Raw genomic sequence first — 23,356 nt, 5'->3', positions numbered from 1 at the left:
TAAGAGGGTGCAGAGTGTGCGCCTGGGGTGGAGCCCACGTGTCCTGGGTGCTGCAGAGGGAAATGCTGTGTTTGCTCCCACACTGGCCACAGTCTTGGGAAGAGAGATTTTCAGAAAGTCAGACTTCCAGAAATTGGGATCGGCATTTTTTCCCTGATTTGCAATAAAAAAACCAGAGGGACACGTCGCCTGGTGCTGGGCAGAGGAGTGGGGAGGCAGCAGCGGGGAGAGGAGCAAAGCAAAAAAAAACCCTCCCGGAACAATTATCCGAGCAGCGAGGGGAGAACCGAACCCCGTCCTCTTGCCAACTATGACCCAGGTGACATCTGAGCCACACGGTGGCTTTCAGCCAGAGGCAAGGCTTCGGCACGGCTCGTGCCGGCCTCTTGCCTGTTCGCCCTTCCTCTCTGGTGGCACAGGAGCAGCAGCCCCGGCCCCCGACCCCGCAGCGGAGCCCCAGGCCCCTCGCCGGCACCCAGCCAGCTCCGAGGAGGATGAGGATGGCCCCAGCACATCTCCGGGGCATCGCAGCCAGCCCCACGTTAACAGGTGGGTGAGAGGCACGGCTCCCTGCACCGAATCGCTGCCTTTTAGCCCTTGCAGCAGCAGCAGAAGCAACGCAGCGAGCGGCATCGCTCCAGGGCCTGCTGCAGGCGCCGGGATGGAGGCAAACATCCACGGCTGTGCTGGATTTCAGCCGAAGCTTGCACAGGGGACAGGACGTAGTGACTGCAGCAACGGCTGGCCAAAACGCTTCTGGCTGGCATCGCACGTTGGATTTTAGAGGATGTGTAGCAGAGGGAGCCGTGGGCGCGGGGGTAATTCAGGCTGGGACGTGGGGACGGGTTGGTGGCAACGGGATCGGGCAGTGTTTGTCCCACAGCGCTCCCCATTTTGCTCTGTGCTTTGCTCCCAGGCACCTGAACAGCACCCGTCCGCGGCCGGGAGGCGCGTGCCGAAGCAAAACCCGAGCCCCCGTGCCCGCAGCCGCTGTCCTCACGCCGCGTTTCACAGGGCACGGCAAGCACAAACCCCTGGGGCCGCGCTCCCCGGAGCGGTAGGTGCTGTGCGGGGCCGCGGGCGGGGGTTTTCGGGCGGTATTTGGGCACCGCAGCTCCTTGCATCGCCCACGTCCCCCTCCCCAAAACCACTTGCGGTGCCCAGGCGCTGAGGTCCGGCACCGGGGAACCCACCCCAAACCCTGGCCCCGCAGGCAGGGCGGCGGGTCCGCGGCGGGTGCCAGCGGCCCTATAAAACTCCCCGGTGGCCCCCATCCTGCACCCCAGCCCTGTGCCTCGCAGGGTTTGGGGACCGGGCCGGGGCAGCGGGATGCTGTCCCGCATCTGCAGCCTCCTGTGACGGCGGCGGACGGCAGGAGGGCGGCACGGAGCCCCCGGGGCCACGAGCGGCCCCTTCCACCGGCACAGCCGCAGCAGGATCCGACCTCGGCTGCGCACCCTCCCGCACGGCTCCGGACCCTCGGCCCTCCACCGTTTTGCTGGAACCCCCCCCCCAAAATAAAGCAAGAACGTCCCGCCGCCCTCTCGCCCTTCCTCGCTCCCACCCCAGCGCCCCCCAGCGGCCCCCCCACCACCACCCCCCCCCAGCAACCCCAAACCGGGAGCCCGGGGAGGAGCCGGCTCCGGGGCCGCCCCCTGCGCTTGCTCCGTGCTGCTCCGGGCCGAGCCGAGCCGAGCCGGGCGGGGCAGGGCCGCTGGATGCGGGGCCCTCGGGCGCTTCTGGGGCTGGGGCTGGGGCTGTTGGTGGCGGCGGGGGGGCGCTGCCCGAACCGGGGCTGGAACTGGAGCCGCCCCCGCTGCGCCATGCACGGCTCCAGCACGGGGGGGCTGCGCTTCCTCGGGTAAGGGGTCATTTTTTTTGGGGGGGTGGTGGTGGTGGTGGTGGGGGTGGTGGTGGTTGGGGGAGAGGTGGGTGCGGGGGGGGTGGAAGGGCTGCGGGGGGGGGGGGGTGGAGAGGGTGCGGGGGGAAGTACAAGGGGGGGGCTGGCCCCCTGTCCCTGGGTGTTTTGCAATGCCAAAGTGGGGTGGGGGGTGTTAGTGCAGCGGCACCCCCGTGCTGGCCCTGGTCCTGTGGCGCTGGGGTCCCACGGGTGCCCGCAGGGGTCCCACGGGTGCCCGCTGCGCCCCCAGGCAGGAGGAGGCCCAGGCCATCGACCAGGAGCTCTTCACCGAGTACAAGTTCAGCGTGGACCAGCTGATGGAGCTGGCGGGGCTGAGCTGCGCCACTGCCATCGCCAAGGTGGGTGAGGAAGCGGGGAGCGGCACCCTTGGGTGCCCACCCAGCCCGGTGTAACCATGCCCTCCTGCCTGCCCCAGGCGTACCCCCCCGGCTCCTTCACCAAGAGCCTCCCCGCCGTGCTGGTCGTGTGCGGGCCCGGGAACAACGGAGGCGACGGCTTGGTCTGCGCCCGCCACCTGAAAATGTTTGTGAGTGTCCCGCAGGGGGCCGAGGGGAGCGGGGCCGGTCCTCGCCCCCTGCCCCCAGGGTCCCAGGACCCGCAAGGTTTGGGGTTTCTGCTCCCCCAAACGGTTCCATCCTTGTCCTCGCAGGGCTACGAGCCCACCGTGTATTACCCCAAGCGCCCCAACAAGCCGCTGTTTGAAGGTCTGACCACCCAGTGCCAGAAGATGGACATCCCCTTCCTCTCCGAATTCCCGGCAGAGGTGAGCAAATAGCACCCCAAAATGGCACGCGGCCCCCCTCGGGGCCGTACCCCCACCCTGGGGCTGGTTTTCCCCCCGCCGCAGGCTGCGCTCATCGACGAGCTCTACGGGCTGGTGGTGGATGCGATTTTTGGGTTCAGCTTCACGGGAGCAGTGCGGGAGCCCTTCGGCAGCATCCTCAGCACCCTCGAGCACGTCACGGTGCCCGTGGCCAGCATCGACATCCCCTCGGGTGAGTAGCGGCCGGACCCCCGGGGCAGAAGGCGCCCGGACGGGGTTTCCCCTGCTCCAGCCCGGCTTTGGGGTTCGTTGCAGGCTGGGACGTGGAGAAGGGGAAGGCGGACGGGCTGCAGCCCGACATGCTCATCTCGCTGACGGCGCCCAAGGCGGCGGCGCAGCATTTCGCCGGCCGCTACCACTTCCTGGGCGGCCGCTTCGTGCCCGCGGCGCTGCAGAAGAAATACGCGCTGAACCTGCCCCCGTACCCGGGGACGGACTGCGTCCTGCAGCTCACCTAGGGCTGGGGGAGCTCGAGCGGCCGCGCTGGGCACGGGCACGGCCAAGCAGGGCCCAATTCTGCCAAAGGTGCGGCTCTGTGCCAAGAGGAGGCTCAGCACCGTGCGGGGTTTCAGCGCTACCCAGCTCCAGCAGCAGGATCCAGGTTTGCTGCAGGCTGCCAGGGCTGGGGTTGGGGTTAGAACCTAATTTGAGTGCTTCTAGGTGTAGACACAATCCAGGATCTGTCATACGATGCACTTCAGGAGTGTTTCACTGCAATAAAGTTTTATTGATGCCCTTGGGAAACAAACCAATGCTCGGTGGGCTCTGCTCTTGTGTCCCTCGGTGGTGGACCCGTAACAAACACGTCCCAGCCCTAGGGTTTGGGGGGATCTCAGCGCACCCCAGGCAGGAGGAAGGCTCCGTGGGTGAAACAAAACTCCATCCAGCCCCAGCCCAACAAGCCCAGGAGCCCCATGCAGCTCACGCACGGCTCGGCTGCAGCTCTGGGTGCCCACCAGTGCTGCAGGCAGGATTGGTGCCCTCCCAGCCAGGCGGTACCGGCAGCATTCACTCCTCCTCCCTCCGCTTCTTCTTCCTCTTCTTCTTCTTGGGGCTGTGCCCAGCCTGCTCTGCCCCTTCTGCCTCTTCTAGAGGTAATTCTGTCTCAGCCAGTTCTTCTTTGTCCTTCTTTTTCTTCTTCTTTCTCTTCACAACCTTCTCTTCCTCTCCTTCCACCTCCTCTTCTCCATTTGGCTCGCAGCTCTGCGGCGCCTCAGCCTCAGCTCCATCTCCAGCCCGTTTCTTTTTCTTCTTTTTCTTCTTCTTCTCCTGCAGCTCTGCGGACTGGGGCTGCTCCCTCTTTTGCTGGTAGGTGGCGAGGAAGGCTCGCTCCTGCTCTTCCAGGCGCGCCAGCTTGGCGCTCATGGTCAGGCCGTGACGGGCCCCCCTGCAACAACCCCAGGTTTAGGGTGCTCGCAGCGGGGTCCGGCACCCCCCGGGGCAGAACGCGCCCCCCTGAGCCCAGCCTGCCAGGAGCGGGGAGCCCAAAAACGCAGCTCCCCCCTCAGCCACTCACTTGTGTGCTGTGCGGCCCCCGCATGCTCTCACCAGCTCCTCATCCGTCAGCCTGGGGACACAGACGGGACGTGTCACCCCCAGCACCGGCGTGAGCCGCAGCAGGGCTCCCCTGCCACCCCTGTCCCTCCCTCCTTGCCTCCGGGCCGAAGAGCGGTCCAATTTCTCCTCCTCCTCCTCCTCGCTGCTCTCCGAGCCTGCAGGCAGCTTTGCCGGCTCCTCCCCGCGTGCCGTGAGCGTGGCTGCCTGCCGTGGGAAAGGGGGACGTGGAAGAAGGGGCTGGAAAGGGGCCACAGCAGCAAGAGGCTGCCAAGTCCCCGGCGCAGAGGGGGGCGCGCGGCTCGCAGCAGCTTTCGCAGAGCCGCGTCCCGAGGCGTCACCTTCACGAAGCGGCCGTACAGCTTGCAGCCAGCGCCGGCGGCCTTGCGGGGCTTCTTGTTGCTGATCCCAGCGCGCTGCTCACCAAGGGTCCTCACGCAGACACCGTCCTGCGGGAACAGAGGTGCAAACGGGCGCGTTTCATCTGCGCGTGTTGCCTTCATCCCCCCGCAGCAGCACTGGGGACCGTGCTGCGCCGGGCACTGCGCACCTCAGGGGCTGCAAAAAACCCCGAAGGCGACCCCAAATCCCTCTTCCCGGTGAAATTCCCCGCCGCCCCCTACCTGCCCGTCCTCCACAGCGATGTTGGCCGCGGACTCGTTGAAGACGTGATCCCACCAGTGGAAGGAGAACTGCTCGGCCGCATTGTGACCCACCTGCGGGGCGAAAAGGGGACAGACAGGGGGACCCTCCAAAGAGGGGACAGCCACCAGGACCCCCAGCACACCCCCGGGGTGTGTTTTGGGGCCACAACCGGGGCCGGCCCCCTCCCGTCACCCTACTCACCCCCGCGCTGTCGCACTTCACCCTCACCCTGAGGGCCTGGCTGATGCCGTCCTCCCGCTTGCCCAGCCCCTTGCCTGCGGACGGAGGGAGCGGCGCTCACGGGGGCTCCACACAACCGGGGGCTCCGTGGGGCTGCGGCCCGAGGGGGGGGATGCCCCGGGGGGGGGGTTCTCAAGGGAAAGGACCCGAAAGGAGCCCCGAGGGAGCCCCACGCCTGGCTGCACCGCGCCTCCAGCCCTGCTGCCACACGAAGGATGAGGACACGGCGTGGCTTGCCCGTGGAGGGCGGCGCTTGCCCCAGCACCCACGGGGACCTCCAGGAGCCACGGGGACCCCTGAGACCCGTGGGGACCCCCCAGCAGCCGTGGGGACCCCTGGGAGCCCTGCGCAGCCACGGGGACCCCCAGAAGCTGTGGGGACCCCTGAGAGCTGTGGGGATTCTCGGGAGCCACAGGGGACCCCCGGTAGCCGTGGGGACCCCCAGAACCTGTGGGGACCCCTGGGAGCCGTGAGGACCCTTGGGACCCCTGTGGACCCCCAGCAGCCGCGAGTCCCCCCGGGTCCTACAGGGACCCCTGGGAGCTGTGGGGACCCTCAGGACCCCCCGTGGCCCCCCAGCACCGACGGGGACCCCCAGGACCCGTGGGGACCCCGAACACCCCCGGGGACCCTCAACATCCCCGCGGATCCCCAGTACCCGGGGGGACCCCCGGGGACCCCCAGCAGCCCCGGGCCGCACCCTGCCTCCAGCCGTGCCGCCGCAGGAGGCCCTCGGCGAAGCTCAGCCCCGGGCCCCCCGGGCCCCCCGGCTCCGGGGCGCTCATGGCGGCGGGCACGGCACGGAACGGAACGGAACGGCACGGCCGGGGCGGGGCGGGGCGGGGCGGGGGAGGCACCGCCCCCGGGGCGGGCCCCGCGCGTGCGCGGTGGGGGCGGGGGGGTACAAAGACCTCCCCCCCCCCCCCAAGTTCCCCCCAGTGCAAGGCAGGATCCCGCAACCGGGGGTCCCGGGGGTCCCCAAGGGTCCCCAAGGCTTCTGGGGGTCCCCCCGGGTCCTGGGGATCTCCCACAGCTGCTGGGGGTCCAGGGGGTCCTCGGGGTCCCCACAGCTGCTGGGGGGCCACGGGGGCCCCCCAAGGGTCCCCAAGGCTTCTGGGGGTCCCCACAACTGCTGGGAGCCCACGGGGTTCCTGAGGGTCCCCAAGGCTTCCAGGGGTCCCTGTGGGTGCTGGGGGTCCCCACAGCTCCTCTGGGTCCCCCATGGGTGCTCAGGGTCCCCACAGGTCCCAACGGTCCCCCCCCCCCCCGCCAAGGCTGCTGGGGGTCCCTGTGGGTGCTTGGGGCCCCCCCAGCTGCTGAGGGTCCCTGGGGGTCCCCCCCAAGGCTGCTGGGGGTCCCCACAACTCCCGGGCTCCCAAGGGTCCCCATGGGTCTCTGTGGGTGCTCAGGGCTCCCCTCATGGCTTCTGGGGGTCTCCGTGGGTCCCATAGGTGCTGGGGCACGGTGCCAGCATCCATGGGTGAGCCACACCATGTCCTTGTCCCTCCCTGTCCCATCGCCACCCCGAGCTGTCACTGTGTCCCCACAGCCAGGCCAGGCTCGTCCCGGGGTCCCCCCCCTCCCCCCGTTCACAGCCCCCAGCCCCACCACAGGGACGTCAACTGCTTCATTTTTTGCTCCATCTGCTGTGGGCGGTAGGATGAAAACAGCAGGAATAACCTTCGTGGAAGAGGGGGGACACCGTGAGGCCGCTCCGCTGCTGGCAGGGCAGGGAAACTGAGGCAGCGAGGAGAGGAGCATCCCCCCGAGGAAAACCCGAGCAAGGCAGGACCCAGCACCACGAAACCACGCCAAAAGAGACTCCTTCCCCAAAGCAGCAGCAAAAGGAGCATGGAGATGTCCCCCCTTCTCCCCCAAAGACAGGGCCGGAGCAGCACCGTGGCAATCTTGGCTCCCCCAGGGGGAATTGGGGTTGAGCTGGGACTCAACCCCTTGGGCGCAACCTTTGTGGCATCCCCTGCACTGTCCCGGAGCTGCTGGCACGTGTCAGAGGTGCACGGGGATTTTTTGGGGCACGGCCCCTCACGCAGACACGGGTGGGAGCACAAATGCACCGGCCAGGCCTGGCCCGAAACGCACCCCAGAAGCCTGGCACACTGCAGCCAGGCGAAGCAGGACAGCATCGCGCTGGAGAAAATTAAAAATAAACCGAGTCAGAGCGCGGCGAGGATGGGCCTGAGCACGACGTGGCCGCATTCTGCCGGCTGCGCCAGGTGCCGGTTTTCTGCCCTGCAGCTACAGAACCGAGCGGGGAGGCAGAGAAGCACAATTCAGCCCCCTCTCTCCATCCCTTCCTTACTGCTCCCAGGGCTGAGCGACGAAGATGTTGCAGCACTTTTATATGTTTTTTTCCCCATAAGCTATCCCCGCTCTGACCTCCCGACCCTGGGAGATTTCCCCGTTGCCCCCTCTTGCAGCACGCTCAGAAGTTATTAACTCGAGCAGTCGCCTTGACCTCGCACCCTCGTAATCAGGGCCACAGATGCTGGACGCAGCGCAGGGGATAGCCAGGGATGTTTAGTAATAAAAAATTAAAAAAAAAATAAAATAAAGACTTCTTGAAGGGAATTTAGCTGTTCATTTCCTGCAATATCTCCCTCCTCCACATTTAAGAGGTTTGACTTCAAAGTTGAAAGTGTTACCTCCAGTTACTGGGGGAAAATGCTGCCTTTCCCCTCCAGGGAGAGGGGAGGAACAAAGCGAAATTAAGTCCTTTACAGCAGAAACGTCCCCCAATCAATCAGCCAGATTTGCCACTACCTGCTAAGGAAATTGCTCCTTCTATTACATTTTAAAGGAATTACTTATATTTATCAGAGAAAAATGAGAGGAAACAGTCAGCGAGAAACACCGTGGGGCAATTCCTTGGGGAAGGAGAGAGACAACAGCGAGCAAGCACAATTGTTCCTCTAAAAGGGGGCTTTTGAGCAGCTCGTTTCTGAGGATTAGGGAGAGCTCTCCGGAGGGGATTAAGGTTTCACTAAAAACCTCCCTCTCCACCAGCGTTCAAAGCCGCCTTCTCCTCCCAAGCCTGGGCTGACCCAAGGTGAGGCTGTGCGGGGCTGCTGGCGAGCTGAGCAGGTCCCAGCCCCACTGGGGGGGTCCCCAGGGCCAAGCGGCTGCAGCCAAAGCCCCCCCCCCGGGGTCCCACCAGCGCCAAGCCCCTCCACGTGGCTCCAGATATGGAATCGGAGCCCCAAATCCGCGGGGTGCTCCGCACGCAGGCAGCAAAACCCCCCGAGCAGCGAGGGGAGCGGAGGGCGGCAGCTTTGCCAAATTCCCCAGGCGGAGCTGGCGAGCCGGTGGGTGAGCATCAGGCGGGAAGAGGCTGCCCCCCGAGATAGCGGGCTGCCCCCTTATCCTGGTTTTGGCACCGTGGCTGGCAGCAGGTGAGGAATGATCTCGAAGTGACGCCGCTGCCAGCTGCCATCTCCTCTCCCTTGCACTTACCTGCTTACCCCATCCTAAGCGCAGGCACGGGGCGTCCAACAAACCTAAGAAACCACTTGGGATCACGCAGGCCTTTTCGGAAAGCCACTTTCAGCTGCAAAGGGGCTGAACAGCAGCTCGAGGAAAGAGCTCTGCCTCCACCAGTGCATCGAGAACTTCGGCGCCCGTCCGTACGCGCTTGTTGCAAATGTTTGTGGGGTTTTGGTTTTTTACATTTGAGGAGAGGCTGCAGAAAAGAATCCACATACACAGGCATAGCCCCCAAGAGAAGAGATTAAACCTAGGCGTTCTGAATCCCTGTCTAAAATAAACAAACCAAAAACCAGCTTTGTTGTGATGCACATCACACAAAGGCGGGAGCAATCCCAGGCCTCCTGCACTCCCACATCTCCTCTGGCTGCTCCACCTGCACCCCAACACCACCGTGCTGATCGATCCCGCTCCAACCCAGAAGCAAGCCGGGCGCGGCGGGTCTCACAGGGCTCCAGAAAGCAGCGCTGGGATTTCTCCCCTTCCCTCTCACTGCCCAACCTTCCCCTACCAAAAAAAAAAAATAACATCAAAGAAACGCAGAACACTCGTGCCGAGCTAACAGCGAGCGCCCTCCTTGCTACTGAAAAGCAGGGGTAAAATCCACGGGGCGCAGAGCTGCCCGGGTTCCCCAGGGCATCAGCACTGCCAACATTTGTGGGGTCAGCGAAGAACCCGCCGTTCTGATACGCTTTGCATCGGGACATCCCGATCGTCCTAAAGGCAAAAGCCCCTAACGAAAAGGCAGCATCTGAACGGGCACGTTTACAGCCAGGTTTGGGGCAAGCTTTCAGCAGCATTTCTTAAGCGCTGAAGCGGCCAGAAGGTTTCCTGCCGCAGGAGCGGAGGAAGCCCGGGGAGGTGGGGAGGCTGCCCGACACCCCGCCCTACCTGCGAGGGGGATGAGACAGATTAATCACAAATAATTAGGGGAACTCAATCAGCTTCGGTGTGGCAATCAAGGAAGATACATGGAGCGCAGGGAGACGGATGGTTGTGCGCATTTATTTTTTTCTTTGATAAAAATGGTATGCAAATTACACAGCCATGGAGGCTCTTGGGAAAATATCACCCTGCTGGTCCTTGGGGAGAGTTTCTTGGAGAGTCGTAACATTCAAACACACCAAAATGGGGGGGGGGGGGGCGGGTGGTCTAAACTGGGAAGAACATGAACGTCAACATTTTCCAGTGGAAAGAAGAGATCTTTGACTTATTTTTCAACCTCTTCTTGCTTTTACGCTTTCAGAAATGAACCTGCTGAGCCAACAAACCCCTGACACTGCTGCACAAGAACTGTATCGTTTGGGCAGAAACCCACCTTTCAAACACCTTCTGCACGCCGCTTCAACTCGAGTTCAACAGCAAGCCTGATCCCTGAAGGCATCCAGGCTACTTTACACTATCCCGACAGCGTAAGGAACCACAGTGCAGATGTAGTTTCCATGCACATCAACCCTTTACCAGGAGATTTGCGACACCTGTGTGCGAGGGACACAAGCTCGGTTCATCCAATGAAGTATTAAAACAAATGACATCAGAAATTTCCAAGTCACTTCAATTTTTTCTTTTGATCCATTCCCAATAAGATGCTGGGAGAAATAACCAGAAACCAAACTTGGCTCAAGTTTTAAATATTTGCCTGAAAGGAAGGCTAAGGGAGAGAATCATGTACAGTTAAAATCAAGCTACTCAAAACACAATCATTCAGGTAAATAACTAGAAGTATCGCCTCTACCATCTAGAGAAAGAGAGAAGAGTGTCTGAGACAGAGGGCATATTTAGGAAAAAATACACATCTGAAGTCTTTGTGGCCACGATGAGAACTGGAATCCACATACAAGCCAGTTAAAGAGCATTTCAACATGAAATCTTAACTTAGTAGGAAGGTCAGGGGTTAAGCTGTATCTTTTTGTTTTAAATACATGGACAGCTGTCAGATATGAAAATGATGGTGGGCTTTCCTGAAAGATCCCCCTGCGCATGTGTATGGATGCATGTGCTGACATCTGTGGGGCAGCATGACAGGAGTTTAGGAAGGCTGGGAGCCCAGCAGTCTCTCAATAGCTGCATTGATGTCTCCACCAGTGGCAATAAGCGCCTGGAGGTTGGCCTCACGATTAATGAAGCCCATGGCATTCAGCTGCTCCAGCTGCTGTTGGAATCGCACTTCAGGACTCTGCGCCTGCAGAGGAAGAGGACAAAAGACCTTAGCGGCAGAGAGCAGAGATGACATCCAACGTGGACAGTAACGGCCGCGCAGGGACCCTGTGCCGAGCACTGAAACTCTCCAGGCCCGTTTGGCGACGTTACCCGCCTCCCCCAACCTGCCCCGGGCTCTGGCGGAGCCCTCACGCCGCACCCAGTTGGTTCCCAGTTCTGTACCTACGGCGACAGCAGCGCCGTGCACGGCGCTCTTAGTTCCAAAGCATTACCCCAAAGAACTAACCGCTCTGGGACACCAAACCCTGCAAATTTAGCAGAAAGCACCGCGCCCAAGAGAAACCCGCTGCGGACCCGCGTCCCCGGAGCGGGGTGGGATCGGGACAAGCTCTAGCTCGCCCTGCAGACGTCCCCCAGAAGCCCAGCAGCGTGGAGCTGGGCGTCACATACTTGAGAGCTTCCTCCGGCCAGCAGCTGGATCATCTGCTGCATGAGCTGCTGTTGGGGGTTACCACCCCCAGCTGGAGAGGCACTGGCCGGCGTCGAAGCAGAGGGAACGGGGTTCTCCGGGATTGTGCTTCCTCCTGTGGAGGACGGGGGCATTCGAGGCATGCCAAAGGAGCCGAGGCTGCAGAAAAAGGCAGGGTGTGCTCAGAGGCAAGCTGGCGCTTCTGGGCGTCCCCTGCCCGTCTCGTGGGAGTTAGGCAGCACGGGGAAGCCCCTGCCCCAACCCGTGCTTCGGGACAGCTCCGTCGACCTAATTGGCCTCATTTGTACCCCGGTCATGCACGCCACGGGGAGTAGGCAATCCCAACAGAGGTGCAGCCTGAAAGGAACTGCAAAGGCTGAAGGCGACCCGCGCTGCCAGAGAGCAGAGGGCCCGAGGGCTGCTGGCAGACCAGTTTGACCTCACTTCCCCACCCAACCTCCTTGGCTGCGCATCTCATTTCTCCTCAGAGATAAAATTCTCGAGTCCAACCGCTACCAAAAGACAGGGGAGGGACCAAGCAGCTCCCGGATCTTTTCTCCGAAAAGAAAGGGTCAAGGACTTCCCCCGCACCAAGTGCAAACAAGCAGGAAGTGCTAATTAGCTGGAGCTCACTGAGGCCCGCAGGCACACACACACAGGTCCCCATGACTCTCCTTGATGAATCGACCACTAGTCTGCCTGCTGGTATCAAGCACTGTCAGCTCTGCCTGCAGAAACCCACTCTCCAGCACTCGTTACCTTGGCACTAGTCCTGGGGCCTCCGTTTGCAGCGTCTGGAGTCCCTGCTGGATCTGGAGGAGCGCCTGCATGGCGCGGGGGTTGGTGAGAATGGAGAGGGAGTCTGGGTTCTGCATCTGGGAACAAAGGGGAAAGAAGAAAAAAAAAAAAACCACTCAGCGGGTACCAAACAGCGAGAGCTTCTGCAGCCAGCGAGCCACCAGCTTTAAATCTGAAGCGGCCTCAGCACAGAGCTGCGCCTCGAGCCCTGCAGCCAGAGCGAACCTGCGAGTCTGGTTTCTCCTTCGAGTCTCTAGACTGCAGGGCTCGTCTACACAGAGACACTGAAAGAGTTTAGATCAAATTTCCTAAATAGGCTAGGTGAATCGGATTAAGAAAGGGGAACACACGCCTTCGGAATTAAAGCGATTCTATTTGATTTACCTGAGTGAACCAGCTGCTCTAGCACAATTAGCTGTTTTCAGTTTTGTAAGCTCGTTACTGCGAGAGACTGTCCACAAAGGGGTTTCATGCATCGTGACTAGTCCAATTTCAAGTCCACCGTTAGGTAGCTTAGATCACCTAACTTAGGTGGCCTCGTCCAAACACGCTCTCACTTTCCCTCTCCTTTGCGCAACCCCCTTTCTTTCACAGCCCAAACCACCCAAGCCCACATGCTTCCTACTCCACTTGACGACACAGCCGAGATGCTCCCTTGCCTACAGAGGATCGAAAAGCTCTGGAGCCCGGGGGCTGAGAGCAGCACAGGGCCAGACAGGGGCCTTTACCTGCTGCAGGAAGACAGGGAGCTGAAGGCGGAGCTGTTCTTGAAGCTGTGGATTCCCAGCAAAGAGGGGGACATTTACCATGATCTAGCAAGAGACAGCACACGTAGGTAGGGTCAGAGGCTTGCTGCCGTTGGCTGTTAGACCCTACGCTAACTAAGCCACGAAGAACAAGTCAGTCGTGCCCCTGACTTCCTCCCTGGGCTTTCAGCACGTTCCCGTGCTCGTGGGAACTGAAATAAGACAGCTCAATTCCTGGCAGCAGTGTTGAACACAGGATCCAAGGGCAAAGAGAAGGGCCAATGCCATGTGCCTCTGAAAGCCACTTTCTTTTGTCAGGGGCTCACCAAAGACACGAGAGTTCGCTACTTACTGTGACTACCTTCAAGCTACTGAGAAATAAACCAAAGTTGTACACATTCGCTCAGCTCTCAGCAAGAAAAACCTCTCCAGCTACAGAAGCAGACTGGTCTCATGTGTGTCATGCCCAAGGCCTGCCTGATAATAGCAGATACAATCGCAACGCTTTTACCTGTGCTGCAAAGTCCGGGTTCTGGGCAAGAGTTTGCATCATGCTCCGCATATAAGGGGCAGAGATCATGTTCTGCATCAGCTGAGGGTTTTCGGAAATCTGCTGCAGGAGGCCTTGCATCTCTGGGCTGTTAAACATGCCTGTGAGGGTAAACGAAAGAGAAGACAAAGGAAAACCCATTACAAGCCTGAGCACTGCTGCAGTGCCTGAAGTACAACACCGCCTATCCACCAGGCAACAGGGAATATGGCTGTAAACAGCCACAGCTGCTTGCCACCCTCTTTCTGGTCCCTCTCTCGCTTACGTACCAGCCCCAATGCTAGCAGCATTCAGCCCGAAGGGGTTGGATACAGTCGGTGTGCTTTGGGTGGTTGCTGGGCCAGTGCTGCCTTCGCTGCTGGGCGCCTGGTTCTGGGAAGCAGGGGGCGTGGGGCTCCAGGGGTTCGGTAACGGCTCTCTGTTCTCCGTCCGCAAAGGCTGAGAGCTTGAGCTATCAGAGTTCCCCGTCAAGGAAGAGAAAGGATTGTTGCCAAACTAGGGAAGAAGGGGAGAACGAAGAAATAGCCTTAATCAGTCAGCCCTAACAGGGAATGTTGGACTAACCCCACCACTGCGTGGCTAGAGAACAGCCCATCATATTCATCTGGGTCCAGGATTTGCTAAACACATGCCATAATTTGCCTCCCGAGAACTTTGTAATCCACAACACGCCACTTTCAGAAAAACTCCAGGCTCGAGAAACGGCCACAGCCCTAGATTTGGCTCCCAAACACAGGCCTTCCAAACATCCATGTAAAATCAGCACCCGGACATACCAGTAGGTAATGCTAGACTGGAGTATGTCTGCGCAGCCTTCTGCAGCCAGACCTGCGCTCGCTCCTCCCGTGCTCCAAGCCAGCTGGAGCCCAGCCAGCTCCAATCCGAAGGCGTCAGGCTTGAGCTAATACAGTAAGCCCTGCCGGGAGCCGAGGGCCGCGCTAACGAAGCCGTGGGGCTTTCGGATCGGCAACGGCTGGCACCCAGCCTGCTCGGAGACCAGAGGAGCAAGGGCAGGTCCCTGCTCAGATACACCCAAACCACGCAGTAAAGGCAGCTGACTGGCACCGCACGACGTTCCGCCAACGGCTGCGTTCGTAATTGAAAGGGGAGGGGATGAACAGCTGTGGTTTGAGGAGGCTGCCCGCCACCACGAGGGTTAGGGAAAGGCCAGCTCCCCGTGCTCGGCACGCTGCGCCCCGTGTGCAGCCCGTACCTGCTCCCTGGCTGCGCTGAACATGGGCTCCTGGATGTCCGTGTACATCCGGCGCAGGGCGTTGTAGCCTCCTGGAATGCTCTCGAGGTTGCTCAAAGCACGGTCCTGGTTCCGCATCATCTCCTGCATCATGGCAGGGTTACGAGCCAACTCCATTGTCTGGGAGAAGGAGAGAAAGACGGGAAGTTCAGGTCCACGTGCACCACGGAAGACTGAAGCGGATCGAGAGCCCGGTGAGCAGCCCAGCGGTATTCTACTGATTTACCAACCAAGCCCTGAAAGAGTTAAGTCTCAGCTCCCAGAAGAAAGAGTATAATTAAACCCGTTTCACAGCCGGAGAGCAGAGAGATCATTTATCCAAGCAAAGAGAGCCCAGGGATCCTGGCTCCTCCCACCCTTGCTCAGCTCTCTTCCTTCATAACCTCAATTCGGCCTTGTTTCGTTTCTAAGCAGTATCAGAACATCCAAACATTTAACACCCATATGTTCCCACTCAAAGCAGGTGGACCACGTTCAAAAACTGAGGTGGAAGAGACTGGATCCTTCCTGTTGCAGAAAAACCAAGTAATTCACCATCTCCAGACTTCTCGTGGGTCTCCCCTGCTCAAAGAACACCCAGACCTCCTTTGAGGAGATGCATAAACATGGATCGTTCACCATTTAGTCCTGCAACGCTGGAATTTCACGTAGGCCCAACACAGTTGAAAGGAAAGACAACTGGAAGCGCAGGGAAACTACGCTCATACCCGGAAACACCTCCTGAAAAGTCTTCCTGGGGAAACAGCAGCGCCCTGCCAACTATTTAACACCCACACTCTCACTTTTCCCCTCAAGCTTGCCTTCCGACAAACCTTCGGACAGACAGCTAGCTCTCCGGGGCACGGGCCCTCTCTGTTCTGGGACAGTACAGAAAAAAGAGACCTCTGGGATCCCAGCCTATGCCTAGTGTAATATTTTACTAGTAAAATATCAACCGTACAGCTCTGTAAGTCTGTACTTAATCCACCAACAGAAAAAGAGAAGAACGAAACCCATTCACAGTAGCTTCATTGCTCCGTGACTGCTTTTGCTCCCATCCGTTCCACAGAACACAGCAGCCTTGTGTGTGGCACACTAGAACGATCCAAGTATCCTTTTTTTGCCCACCACATAATAGATACAACAGGCCTGCAAGGGAGATAAGAGTTGCAGGCATGTGGGTTGTGTAATCGCTATTCACTTAACTCAAGACCACCATCTGTTTGTGAGGAGCTTACAGAGGGAAGGAAAAGGAAGAGATCTCTAAATTCATCAGGCTGGCATTCACACGCCCCCTTCTGTGAGCAGACACCGAAGCTGGCCCACAAAGATGCTCTTGGACCCGCCTGGACCAGCCCCCGGTGCGCTGACCCACCTGCCTCATGAGCTCCGGGTTGTTCAGCATGTGGCTGATCTCCGGGTTTCGCTCCATGAGCTGCTGCATTTGGGGATTGGCCATGATCATCTGCCTCATGAGGTCCGGGTTGGACATCATGTTCTGCACCAAGGGGTTCTCCATGATCTGCGAGAGCATCTCGGGGTTGGACATCAGCTGCCGCTGCATCTGCTGCTGGAGCTCCATGAAGTTGGCCGAGCCCATCCCAAGGTTGCCCAGCCCGGTGATGCCGCCAAAGCCAGCTGGAGAGGGAACAACACACGGGGAGAGAGGCGTGAGTCAGAAACTGCCGGCAGCTGCAAAAAGAGGACAAGTGCATCAGCTGAACTGCACCCACACTCATCTTGGGGCATCCTATTCCTACGGCAGCCAGCTCTGAGGGAGGACATCCCCTGCACATGCTTCACAAAGGGTTTTGCTCTTATCCTGAGCAGGCAAACCGAGCTACGCTGAGGGAAGCGACTCGTGCAAGCGGCAGGGACAATTACAGGGGCTCCCGGCTCCTTCCCGTTCCTAGGAACTTCTTTCGCGTTCGGCTTTCTCCCAGCCAGCACTTACAAAGGATGGACGTGGCACTGTTAGGGCCTCCATCTCCAGGACCTCCCACAGTCCCTGACCCGCTGCTCCGCCTGCTGCCGCTGCCGGCGTCCGAAGCGGCGCTGCTGGATGTGGAAGGCTGAGACGGGGCAGCAGGAGAAGGGGAGCTTGCGGTGGGGGCAGAAGCAGCATTGGGGGCAGAAGCAGCAGCTGTTGGATCTTGGACCCTGCAAAGAAACAAAACGAGGCGTTAAACTCCTGAGACTGGGGAGGTTGGAGCAGAATCCTCCGCGTGGGACGCGGGACCGTGCACCCCGGACCGAGGCAGCCTCCCTTCAAGCCCGCTGGCCCAGCAGCAGCCAGCCCCGGCTGCTTTCATTCCCGGCTGCAGGGCTGCACAGCTGTGGCTCCCAGATGCCTTCCATCTGTTGGAATCTGCCTCCCACCCCGATGCATAACAGCCTCTGACATTTCATCCTGGCCCACACGAAGCGGCTCAACTGGTCTTACTCCGAGCTGCATCTAGCTCTCGCCTGAATCACGCTGAACTATTTACCTCAGCCATATCCTTGAGCAATGAGTTTGCTGCAAACAGGAAAATCCTCCTGCTGCTCCCACAGAAACCACAGGAGGTTACAGCAGGGCTAGTGGACGGGGTAAACAAGAGTTGGCTTTGCTGCAACTCCTCTCATGCACTGAATATTTCTGTTGGTGCTCCTGGGGACAAAGTAAGTGTCTGCCTTACCCTACAGATGGAGAAACGAGGCATGAAGCAGCGAGCATCCACCCTAAACAACGCTTCTGGCCAGCAGGGCTACGAATTCACACCTCCGCTCTTGGTTTTACCTTATACGTGAGACTTCTCCTTCCACCACAAGTTTACCGTGGCTTCTTTTAACACACACGGGATCACAAGCCACAGCGCAGCAGATACAGGACGCCAGCTTTACTGACTAAACCGACCCAAACCAGTACCTCGTACTCACAGGTCTTCCTTGGGATTTTTATAGGCCTTTAAAAAAGGAACATTGCAAAGATTCTCTGAAGCATCTGCAGTCATGGCAGCGAGAGTCCTGGACTAGCGCTGAAGAGCTTTCAAATGAAATCAGACGGCAAAATTCACTTTACTCACCTCAAAAAAGAAACGCCACTTATGTCACTAACGCATAACGAACAGCAATCTCTTGGTTTTTTGTTTTTCCCACCCTTTTTTCTCTCCTGTCCCAAATCCAGAATGTTGCCCTTCTCTAAGCCCCTCTCCCTCTCCACACGCCTTCTAGGACTTTCAGAACCTGAACCTGAAGGCCTCGCTGTGTTTTCCAGCCCCATCCGACCGGTGCTGAAAACCAACGGCCGCTGATAGGGAGGCAGAGCACGTGGGGAACAAAGCAAGTAGGAAGCTTAACAAAAAAGGAAGAAGGAAGCTGCAGAAAGGTCACTTGGTTTCTCTCAGCACAGGAAGAGGCTGTAATGACTTCAGTAAGCACTTATCTGTGACTATCAGAGAACAAAACGAGCAGCCCAGGACGGCTCTCTCATTTACCCTTTGAAAAGGCTCCCAACTACCGCAGTTTGCTGCGGGGACAGCGGTAAACAGCATCAGCCTATCAAGCGACCTGGAGACGCAGGATTCAGAGCGAGACCTCCTGCAGAAGCTGACAATACACGCGCTGGGCTTTGTAAAGAACAGAGGGAAAAAAAAAAAAGCAAAAAAAAAAGCACTAATCTCGACTCCGTCAGCTCCCCCGGGGGACAGCGGCCCTGCACAAAAAGCTGCAGCCCCGTTCGTTTACCAGGCGCCCGATCAGCCTGCAGCAGGGAGCCCAAGGAACTGTCGCGAAGGGCATTTCGAGATCAACAAGACGTGGCTGAGGCACAGCAACAGCTCCCAAGAGCCTCTCGTGCCTTCTGCTTCACTGGGCAGCGCTGGGAGAGGCCCGGCCTCGCAGGACCTCGCGCTCACCCTGCAGTTCTTGCTCAGGCCAAGTGACAGGGCGCAGGCGGACGCGAGGGAGCTGCGCTCAGGCTGGAAGCCACCAAGGGGCGCGCCCGCAGCGTGCTCCCGAGCTGGTGACCTCACTGCAAGCAGCCAAACGGCCTGAGCCTCCCCAAATTCCCAGCTGCCTGCACGTGCCCACGCAGAGATGCCTACAGGTGCCACAAGGAAGCCCTTTTGCCCCGTGGGGAGCCCTCGGTGTGCGCCGCGGGTCCTCCACGGCACCCGAGAAAGGCTGAGCTGCTGGCTAGAGCGGGAAGCGAAAGGCAACCCGGGCATTACTTTCAGCCTTAATACAGACTCACCGGGAAGGTCATTTCTGTTAGCAGTGAGTCATCTTGGTAAGAACTAGGACAGCGTCAAGTTCAGAGGGGATCTCGCAAGGTGACCAAGTTAGAGAGGCTCAAACTACGCAAAGCCACGTCTGCTAACTGTGCCGAAGAGCAGCCTGCCCCCTCAGGTACCTGCCACAAGCTCACACAGCTGCATAACCCGGGGAAAAGACAGGCCGAGCGATAAACCCCGCAGTTAAACGGCAAAGTGGGGCGAAAAGACAGCCTCCAAGAGTTGTCCCGCTCCGTCACCCCTGCCGGACTCGCCCACAAGTGCTCTGCTTCAGTCCCCGGCGAAGCCGAGCCGCTCCACCACAGCATAATCCCATCGCTCCTTTACTCTCAGCCCCCCCCGAGCGGAACAGCTTCTTACTTCTGTGGAGTCTTAATGACCAAGTGCACCGTCAGCCCATCTTTGATCCCGTGTTGATTCAAAGTGTCTCCGTCCTTCAGGATCTTCCCAGCAAAGATCAGAACCAGCTGATCCTGTTTGGCTTTAAACCGCCTGGAAATCTCTTCTTTGAACTGAAAAACAAACAGAGCGCTTGTCAGGCAAACGGCCGAGACCAGAAATCGAAAGATAACGCTCCAGATATCATCGATTGACCCCGCAAACGGCATAAGGAACCGACAGTCCTTCAGTACCTCACCGAAAAGGAGCCCATGCAGGCAGCAATTCAGTCACCAGTTGCTGAGGATGTCTGAGGCGTTAAGGAAAACAAAAACAACAACAACAAAAAAGCAAAGACAAGCTCTACACCGCTTACAAGATGGGGAGTAAATTTCAGAACGTACAGAACAATTACCTCAAGGCGAGCCGGAGGCTTCCAAAGAAAGATCAGGTGTGCCTCTTAGGGCTAATCCAAACACACCAGTTATCCTCAGTGACCGAACTTTATTTGTCTGTTTTTTGGGCTGGTTTTTTTTTTTTTTTTTTGGAAGGAAAGCCCTACTCTGACTTGACACGGGAAAAGGGCACCGTCCTTCCTCAGCCACCGGAATTAAACCAGGTCTCCTCTAATTCCTATCCCTGTGGGCTGGACTCCCTATGAGTATGCACGCCGTACACCGCTGACATCTCCTCTTTGCTGTGTGACGGGGAGGGATTAACACCTGCCAATAAGCTCGCCACCGCTAGCTCGGCTGGGGCATTCCCGTGTTGATTGGAGAGAAGAAAGAAAAAAAAAAAGAAAGAAGAAAAAAAAAAAAAAACCCTTTGCATTTGGAAGCCCCGGACCAGCGAAAATTCACAGGGAAAGGCCGGGAGGAGAAGCGCACGCCTCTCCTGGAGGAGCTCGCAGCCTTTGCGCCAAAACCCCGCAAACCCAGCACCCCGGAGGGCGCAGCCCTGAACCCGAGGTTCTCCTGGCTGCGGGGCTTCGTGCTCTCCTCGGCAGGCGGCGGACACTTGGCAACCCCCCCCCCCCAGAGCGCCGCCGGGTTTCGGGGAGCTGCCCGGGAAGGAGCAGGAGGGCCCACGCACACCGCGGCCCCCGCCAACCCCACAACTCCCCTCCCCAGGGCTCCGGCGGGCCGTAAATGCCCCGAACCCCGCACGGAAGCACGCTCCGGGGCCGAGAGCCGCGCTGGCGACGCCGCTTTGACAGCGCTGGAGCCGCTTCTCGAGATCCCCTCCCGCTCCCCCGTGCCCCGCGGAGCTCCCGGGCAGGAGCAGACCCCGCACCCATGGGTGCCAGGCGGGCCCTGAGCTCTGCGCCTCTGCCCCGAAGCCGTTCGCAGCCCCGCTCCCGCCACCCCCCCCCCGGGGAGCTGCGCCCCGGTGCGCGGATCCGGCCCCGAGCCCGGCGCCCCGCAGGCTGTGTCCCCCCCCCCCCCCCCCTCAAAGCACCGCTCCCCGCTGCCCTTCCCAGCCCAGCCCCGTGCCCCCCCGCTTCCTGGGGGGGTCCTCCGAGCCCTCGCATCCCCCTCCCCAAAGCCGACCCCTCCCACGCCCCCTCCTGCCACCCTCCCCGCATCCCCAACGACGCCACGTTCCCCCCCCCCCCCGACACCATGCTCCCCCCCCCCGACACCATTCTCCCCCTCCCCAAACGTTCTCCCCCCAAAAAAAACCATTCTCCCCCCCCCCACCCCCCCGGCCTCCGGCCCCCTCCCAGCCCCCCCCCCCACCTCACCTCCCCCTACTCCCCCATATAATCCAAGGGAGCCTTACAGGACCCCTCCCCCACCCCAAGACCTCCGCTCCCCCCCTCAAACTTCCCCCCCCGCCGAATCCTCACCTCCTCCCCTCAAGTCAATACCCCCCGACCCCCCAAATCCCCCCCCCAACCCCCAAACCCCCATATCCCCCCAACCCCCCCCACACCCCCCGAATCCCCAAATCCCCCCAACCCCCCCCACGCCCCCCAAATCCCCCACGCCCCCCGAACCCCCCACGCCCCCCCCCCCTAAATCCCCCCCCCGCCCCCAACCCCCCCCCGCCCAAACCCCTCACCCTCACCCCCCCCCCCCCCCCCGCCGGCCCCCCACCTCTCGCACGGAGGCCCCGTCCGCGATGACGATCTCCTCCTTATCCTTGGGGGTCTTCACCGTGACGCGGATCAGGGCCCCCCCGGGCCCCCCCAGCTCCACCCCGCCGGGGCCCGGCCCTCCTCCTCCTCCTCCTCCACCGCCGCCGCCGCCACCGCCTCCGCCGCCGCCGCTCGGCTCCGCCATCTTCGCCGCCCGCCCGGGGCCGCCGCCGACAGAGAAAGGCGGCGCTCGCCGCCCGGGCCCTCCCCGCCTCGGGCTGCCTCTGCCGCCCCCTGGCGGCCCGGCGGGGGAGGGGGGGGCTGCGGGGCTGCGGGGAAAGGGCTCGGCTGCGGGGGAAGGGTTTTGGGGGCGGCCGGGGGGGTGGGGGGTGCCCCCGGGGCCGAGTAGGCCTGAAGGGGGCGGCGGGGAGGGGAGGGGGGGGGCTGAACTACAACTCCCAGCGTGCCCCGCGCTGAGCGGGCGGCGGAACTACAAGTCCCGGCGTGCCCCGCGCCTGTCAGCGGGGCCCCCCCCCCCCATGACGGGGCTGGGAGGAGGAGGAGGAGGAGGAGGAAGGAGGGGGGGGAGGGCGCCGCCATGCTGCGGCCCAAGGCCCTGACGCAGGTGCTGAGCCAGGCCAACACCGGCGGCGTCCAGAGCACGCTGTGAGCGGGGCGAAGCCGGGCTGGGGGCGTCCCTGAGCCCCCCTGGGGGCACGCAGTGGGGTTGGGGGGCCGTGGGGGTGCTGCTGGGGGGTGGGGGGAAGGGGGCGGACCCCCCCCCCCCCAGGACAGAGCTCCTGACCCTAAAGCTCAGCGGTTGGGGCCGTTGGGGTCGCCCCCAGCTCCCTCAGCTCAGCCTGGGGGCTGGCGGGGGGGCTGCCGAGCCCAGCACCCAGCTCTGGGGGTGACAGCCCCACCCTTGGGTGCTGGTGCCCCCCTCCCCCCCGTGTTCGGCGGTGCCAAATTTTCGTCGCCCCGTCTCTTTTCCAGGCTCCTGAACAACGAGGGCTCCCTGCTGGCCTACTCGGGCTACGGCGACACCGACGCCAGGGTCACCGCCGCCATCGCCAGCAACATCTGGGTGGCCTACGACAAGAACGGGCACCAGGCCTTCAACGAGGACAACCTCAAGTTCATCCTGATGGACTGCATGGTACGTGGGGGCTGCCCCCCAGGCCCCCCCCCCCCCCCCCCGTCACAGGCACCCCCAAACCCCCTCAGACCCGCCCCCCAACGGGTCCTTGCCCAGCCGGGGGTCCGACAGGTGCCGTTTTTCTCCGGGCAGGAGGGACGAGTGGCCATCACGCGCGTGGCCAACCTCCTGCTGTGCATGTACGCGAAGGAGACGGTGGGATTTGGGATGCTGAAAGCCAAGGTAATGCGGTGGGGAGGGGCAAAAAGGGGCCGTTGGGGTAATTCCGGGAGGAAGAGGATGGCGGCGGTGGAGCAAGCAGCCATGCCAGGGATGCTTCTCTCCCCCGGGCAGAGTTTTGACAGCTCCCACACCAGCTCAGGCAGGAAACCGCACATTATTAAGGCTCCACGGTGAAATTTAAGCCAAAACGAGAACGCGAACGGCGTCCGTGCAGATCCCAAATATCCCCCGGGCGCTGGGGCAGGATGTGGTTTGCCCACAGTGACCGGGTCCCCTGGGGGCTGCAGCCCTGGTGCGCTCAGCACCCCTCACACCAGTCCCCACCTGCAGGCGCAGGCGCTGGTCCAGTACCTGGAGGAGCCGCTGACACAGGTGGCCGCATCCTGACCCCGGGAGCAGGGAGCTGACGGGCTCGCGGGGGGCACCGTGCCACGGCTGAGAGCTCCGACACCTCCGGCGGCGTGGCGGGGAGCCCCGGAGCCTGGACGGCCGCTTGCTGCGGAGGGGACCAAGGAAGGGGAAATAAAACGTGTCTGATGCTCGTGTCCTTCTGTGCGTCTCAGATAAAAGGAGGGTGAAAGGGTGGGACGGGGCAGCTACCCGCCAGC

At 60.9% G+C, this 23,356-nt stretch overlaps 4 protein-coding genes across 8 annotated transcripts; 2 read left to right on the top strand and 2 right to left on the bottom strand.

The window, feature by feature from the left end:
• The first annotated feature begins 1,652 nt into the window (after positions 1 to 1,652).
• NAXE (NAD(P)HX epimerase) lies at positions 1,653 to 3,492 on the top strand. Of its 2 annotated transcripts, none has more exons than XM_040538959.1 (6): positions 1,653 to 1,861; positions 2,151 to 2,259; positions 2,337 to 2,447; positions 2,571 to 2,684; positions 2,769 to 2,916; positions 3,000 to 3,492. In XM_040538959.1, exons 1-6 carry the CDS (start codon positions 1,719 to 1,721, stop codon positions 3,200 to 3,202), a joined length of 828 nt encoding a protein of 275 aa, XP_040394893.1. In that variant the 5' UTR covers positions 1,653 to 1,718; the 3' UTR covers positions 3,203 to 3,492. The 2 variants fall into 2 exon arrangements, with proteins under 2 accessions (XP_040394893.1, XP_040394892.1); XM_040538958.1 differs by having other exon boundaries at positions 1,665 to 1,861; positions 2,121 to 2,259.
• Positions 3,451 to 9,391, bottom strand: GPATCH4 (G-patch domain containing 4). The gene is made up of 8 exons (XM_040538588.1): positions 9,269 to 9,391; positions 5,884 to 6,199; positions 5,145 to 5,218; positions 4,922 to 5,014; positions 4,640 to 4,747; positions 4,399 to 4,505; positions 4,261 to 4,311; positions 3,451 to 4,131 (listed from the first exon to the last, which is right to left on the bottom strand). Exons 1-8 carry the CDS (start codon positions 9,389 to 9,391, stop codon positions 3,753 to 3,755), a joined length of 1,251 nt encoding a protein of 416 aa, XP_040394522.1. The 3' UTR covers positions 3,451 to 3,752.
• Positions 9,392 to 9,669: 278 nt separating this feature from the next.
• On the bottom strand, positions 9,670 to 21,620 carry UBQLN4 (ubiquilin 4). Of its 2 annotated transcripts, XM_040538916.1 has the most exons (11): positions 21,390 to 21,620; positions 19,273 to 19,424; positions 16,593 to 16,798; positions 16,014 to 16,276; positions 14,621 to 14,779; positions 13,677 to 13,902; positions 13,369 to 13,508; positions 12,840 to 12,923; positions 12,073 to 12,188; positions 11,295 to 11,472; positions 9,670 to 10,866 (listed from the first exon to the last, which is right to left on the bottom strand). In XM_040538916.1, exons 1-11 carry the CDS (start codon positions 21,573 to 21,575, stop codon positions 10,714 to 10,716), a joined length of 1,863 nt encoding a protein of 620 aa, XP_040394850.1. In that variant the 5' UTR covers positions 21,576 to 21,620; the 3' UTR covers positions 9,670 to 10,713. The 2 variants fall into 2 exon arrangements, with proteins under 2 accessions (XP_040394850.1, XP_040394851.1); XM_040538917.1 differs by lacking the exon at positions 12,840 to 12,923.
• A 243-nt stretch (positions 21,621 to 21,863) lies between these two features.
• Positions 21,864 to 23,286, top strand: LAMTOR2 (late endosomal/lysosomal adaptor, MAPK and MTOR activator 2). 3 transcript variants are annotated; one of them, XM_040538952.1, is made up of 4 exons: positions 21,865 to 22,036; positions 22,364 to 22,526; positions 22,659 to 22,748; positions 23,079 to 23,286. In XM_040538952.1, exons 1-4 carry the CDS (start codon positions 21,969 to 21,971, stop codon positions 23,133 to 23,135), a joined length of 378 nt encoding a protein of 125 aa, XP_040394886.1. In that variant the 5' UTR covers positions 21,865 to 21,968; the 3' UTR covers positions 23,136 to 23,286. The 3 variants fall into 3 exon arrangements, with proteins under 3 accessions (XP_040394888.1, XP_040394886.1, XP_040394887.1); XM_040538953.1 differs by having other exon boundaries at positions 21,895 to 21,995; XM_040538954.1 differs by lacking the exon at positions 22,659 to 22,748 and having other exon boundaries at positions 21,864 to 22,036.
• Positions 23,287 to 23,356: the final 70 nt, after the last annotated feature.

Source organism: Cygnus olor, chromosome 28, assembly GCF_009769625.2.
Source record: "Cygnus olor isolate bCygOlo1 chromosome 28, bCygOlo1.pri.v2, whole genome shotgun sequence".
NCBI classification, from domain to species: domain Eukaryota; kingdom Metazoa; phylum Chordata; class Aves; order Anseriformes; family Anatidae; genus Cygnus; species Cygnus olor.
The sequence above is the reverse complement of the archived record's forward strand: the minus strand, read 5'-3'. Positions and strand labels throughout refer to the sequence as shown.

Coding starts and splice junctions, on each gene's coding strand:
- NAXE (XM_040538958.1), top strand. CDS start 1,719: ATGCGGGGCCCTCGGGCGCTTCTGGGGCTGGGGCTGGGGCTGTTGGTG. Junction 2,685..2,768: donor TCTCCGAATTCCCGGCAGAG/GTGAGCAAATAG, acceptor CCCCCGCCGCAG/GCTGCGCTCATCGACGAGCT. Junction 2,917..2,999: donor CAGCATCGACATCCCCTCGG/GTGAGTAGCGGC, acceptor GGTTCGTTGCAG/GCTGGGACGTGGAGAAGGGG.
- GPATCH4 (XM_040538588.1), bottom strand. CDS start 9,391: ATGTCCCGATGCAAAGCGTATCAGAACGGCGGGTTCTTCGCTGACCCC. Junction 5,015..5,144: donor TGAAGTGCGACAGCGCGGGG/GTGAGTAGGGTG, acceptor TTCGCCCCGCAG/GTGGGTCACAATGCGGCCGA. Junction 4,312..4,398: donor GACCGCTCTTCGGCCCGGAG/GCAAGGAGGGAG, acceptor CTGTGTCCCCAG/GCTGACGGATGAGGAGCTGG.
- UBQLN4 (XM_040538916.1), bottom strand. CDS start 21,575: ATGGCGGAGCCGAGCGGCGGCGGCGGAGGCGGTGGCGGCGGCGGCGGT. Junction 16,277..16,592: donor CAGTGCCACGTCCATCCTTT/GTAAGTGCTGGC, acceptor TTCCCTCTCCAG/CTGGCTTTGGCGGCATCACC. Junction 14,780..16,013: donor ACCCGGAGCTCATGAGGCAG/GTGGGTCAGCGC, acceptor TCCTTCTCCCAG/ACAATGGAGTTGGCTCGTAA.
- LAMTOR2 (XM_040538952.1), top strand. CDS start 21,969: ATGCTGCGGCCCAAGGCCCTGACGCAGGTGCTGAGCCAGGCCAACACC. Junction 22,527..22,658: donor TCATCCTGATGGACTGCATG/GTACGTGGGGGC, acceptor TTCTCCGGGCAG/GAGGGACGAGTGGCCATCAC. Junction 22,749..23,078: donor TTGGGATGCTGAAAGCCAAG/GTAATGCGGTGG, acceptor CCCCACCTGCAG/GCGCAGGCGCTGGTCCAGTA.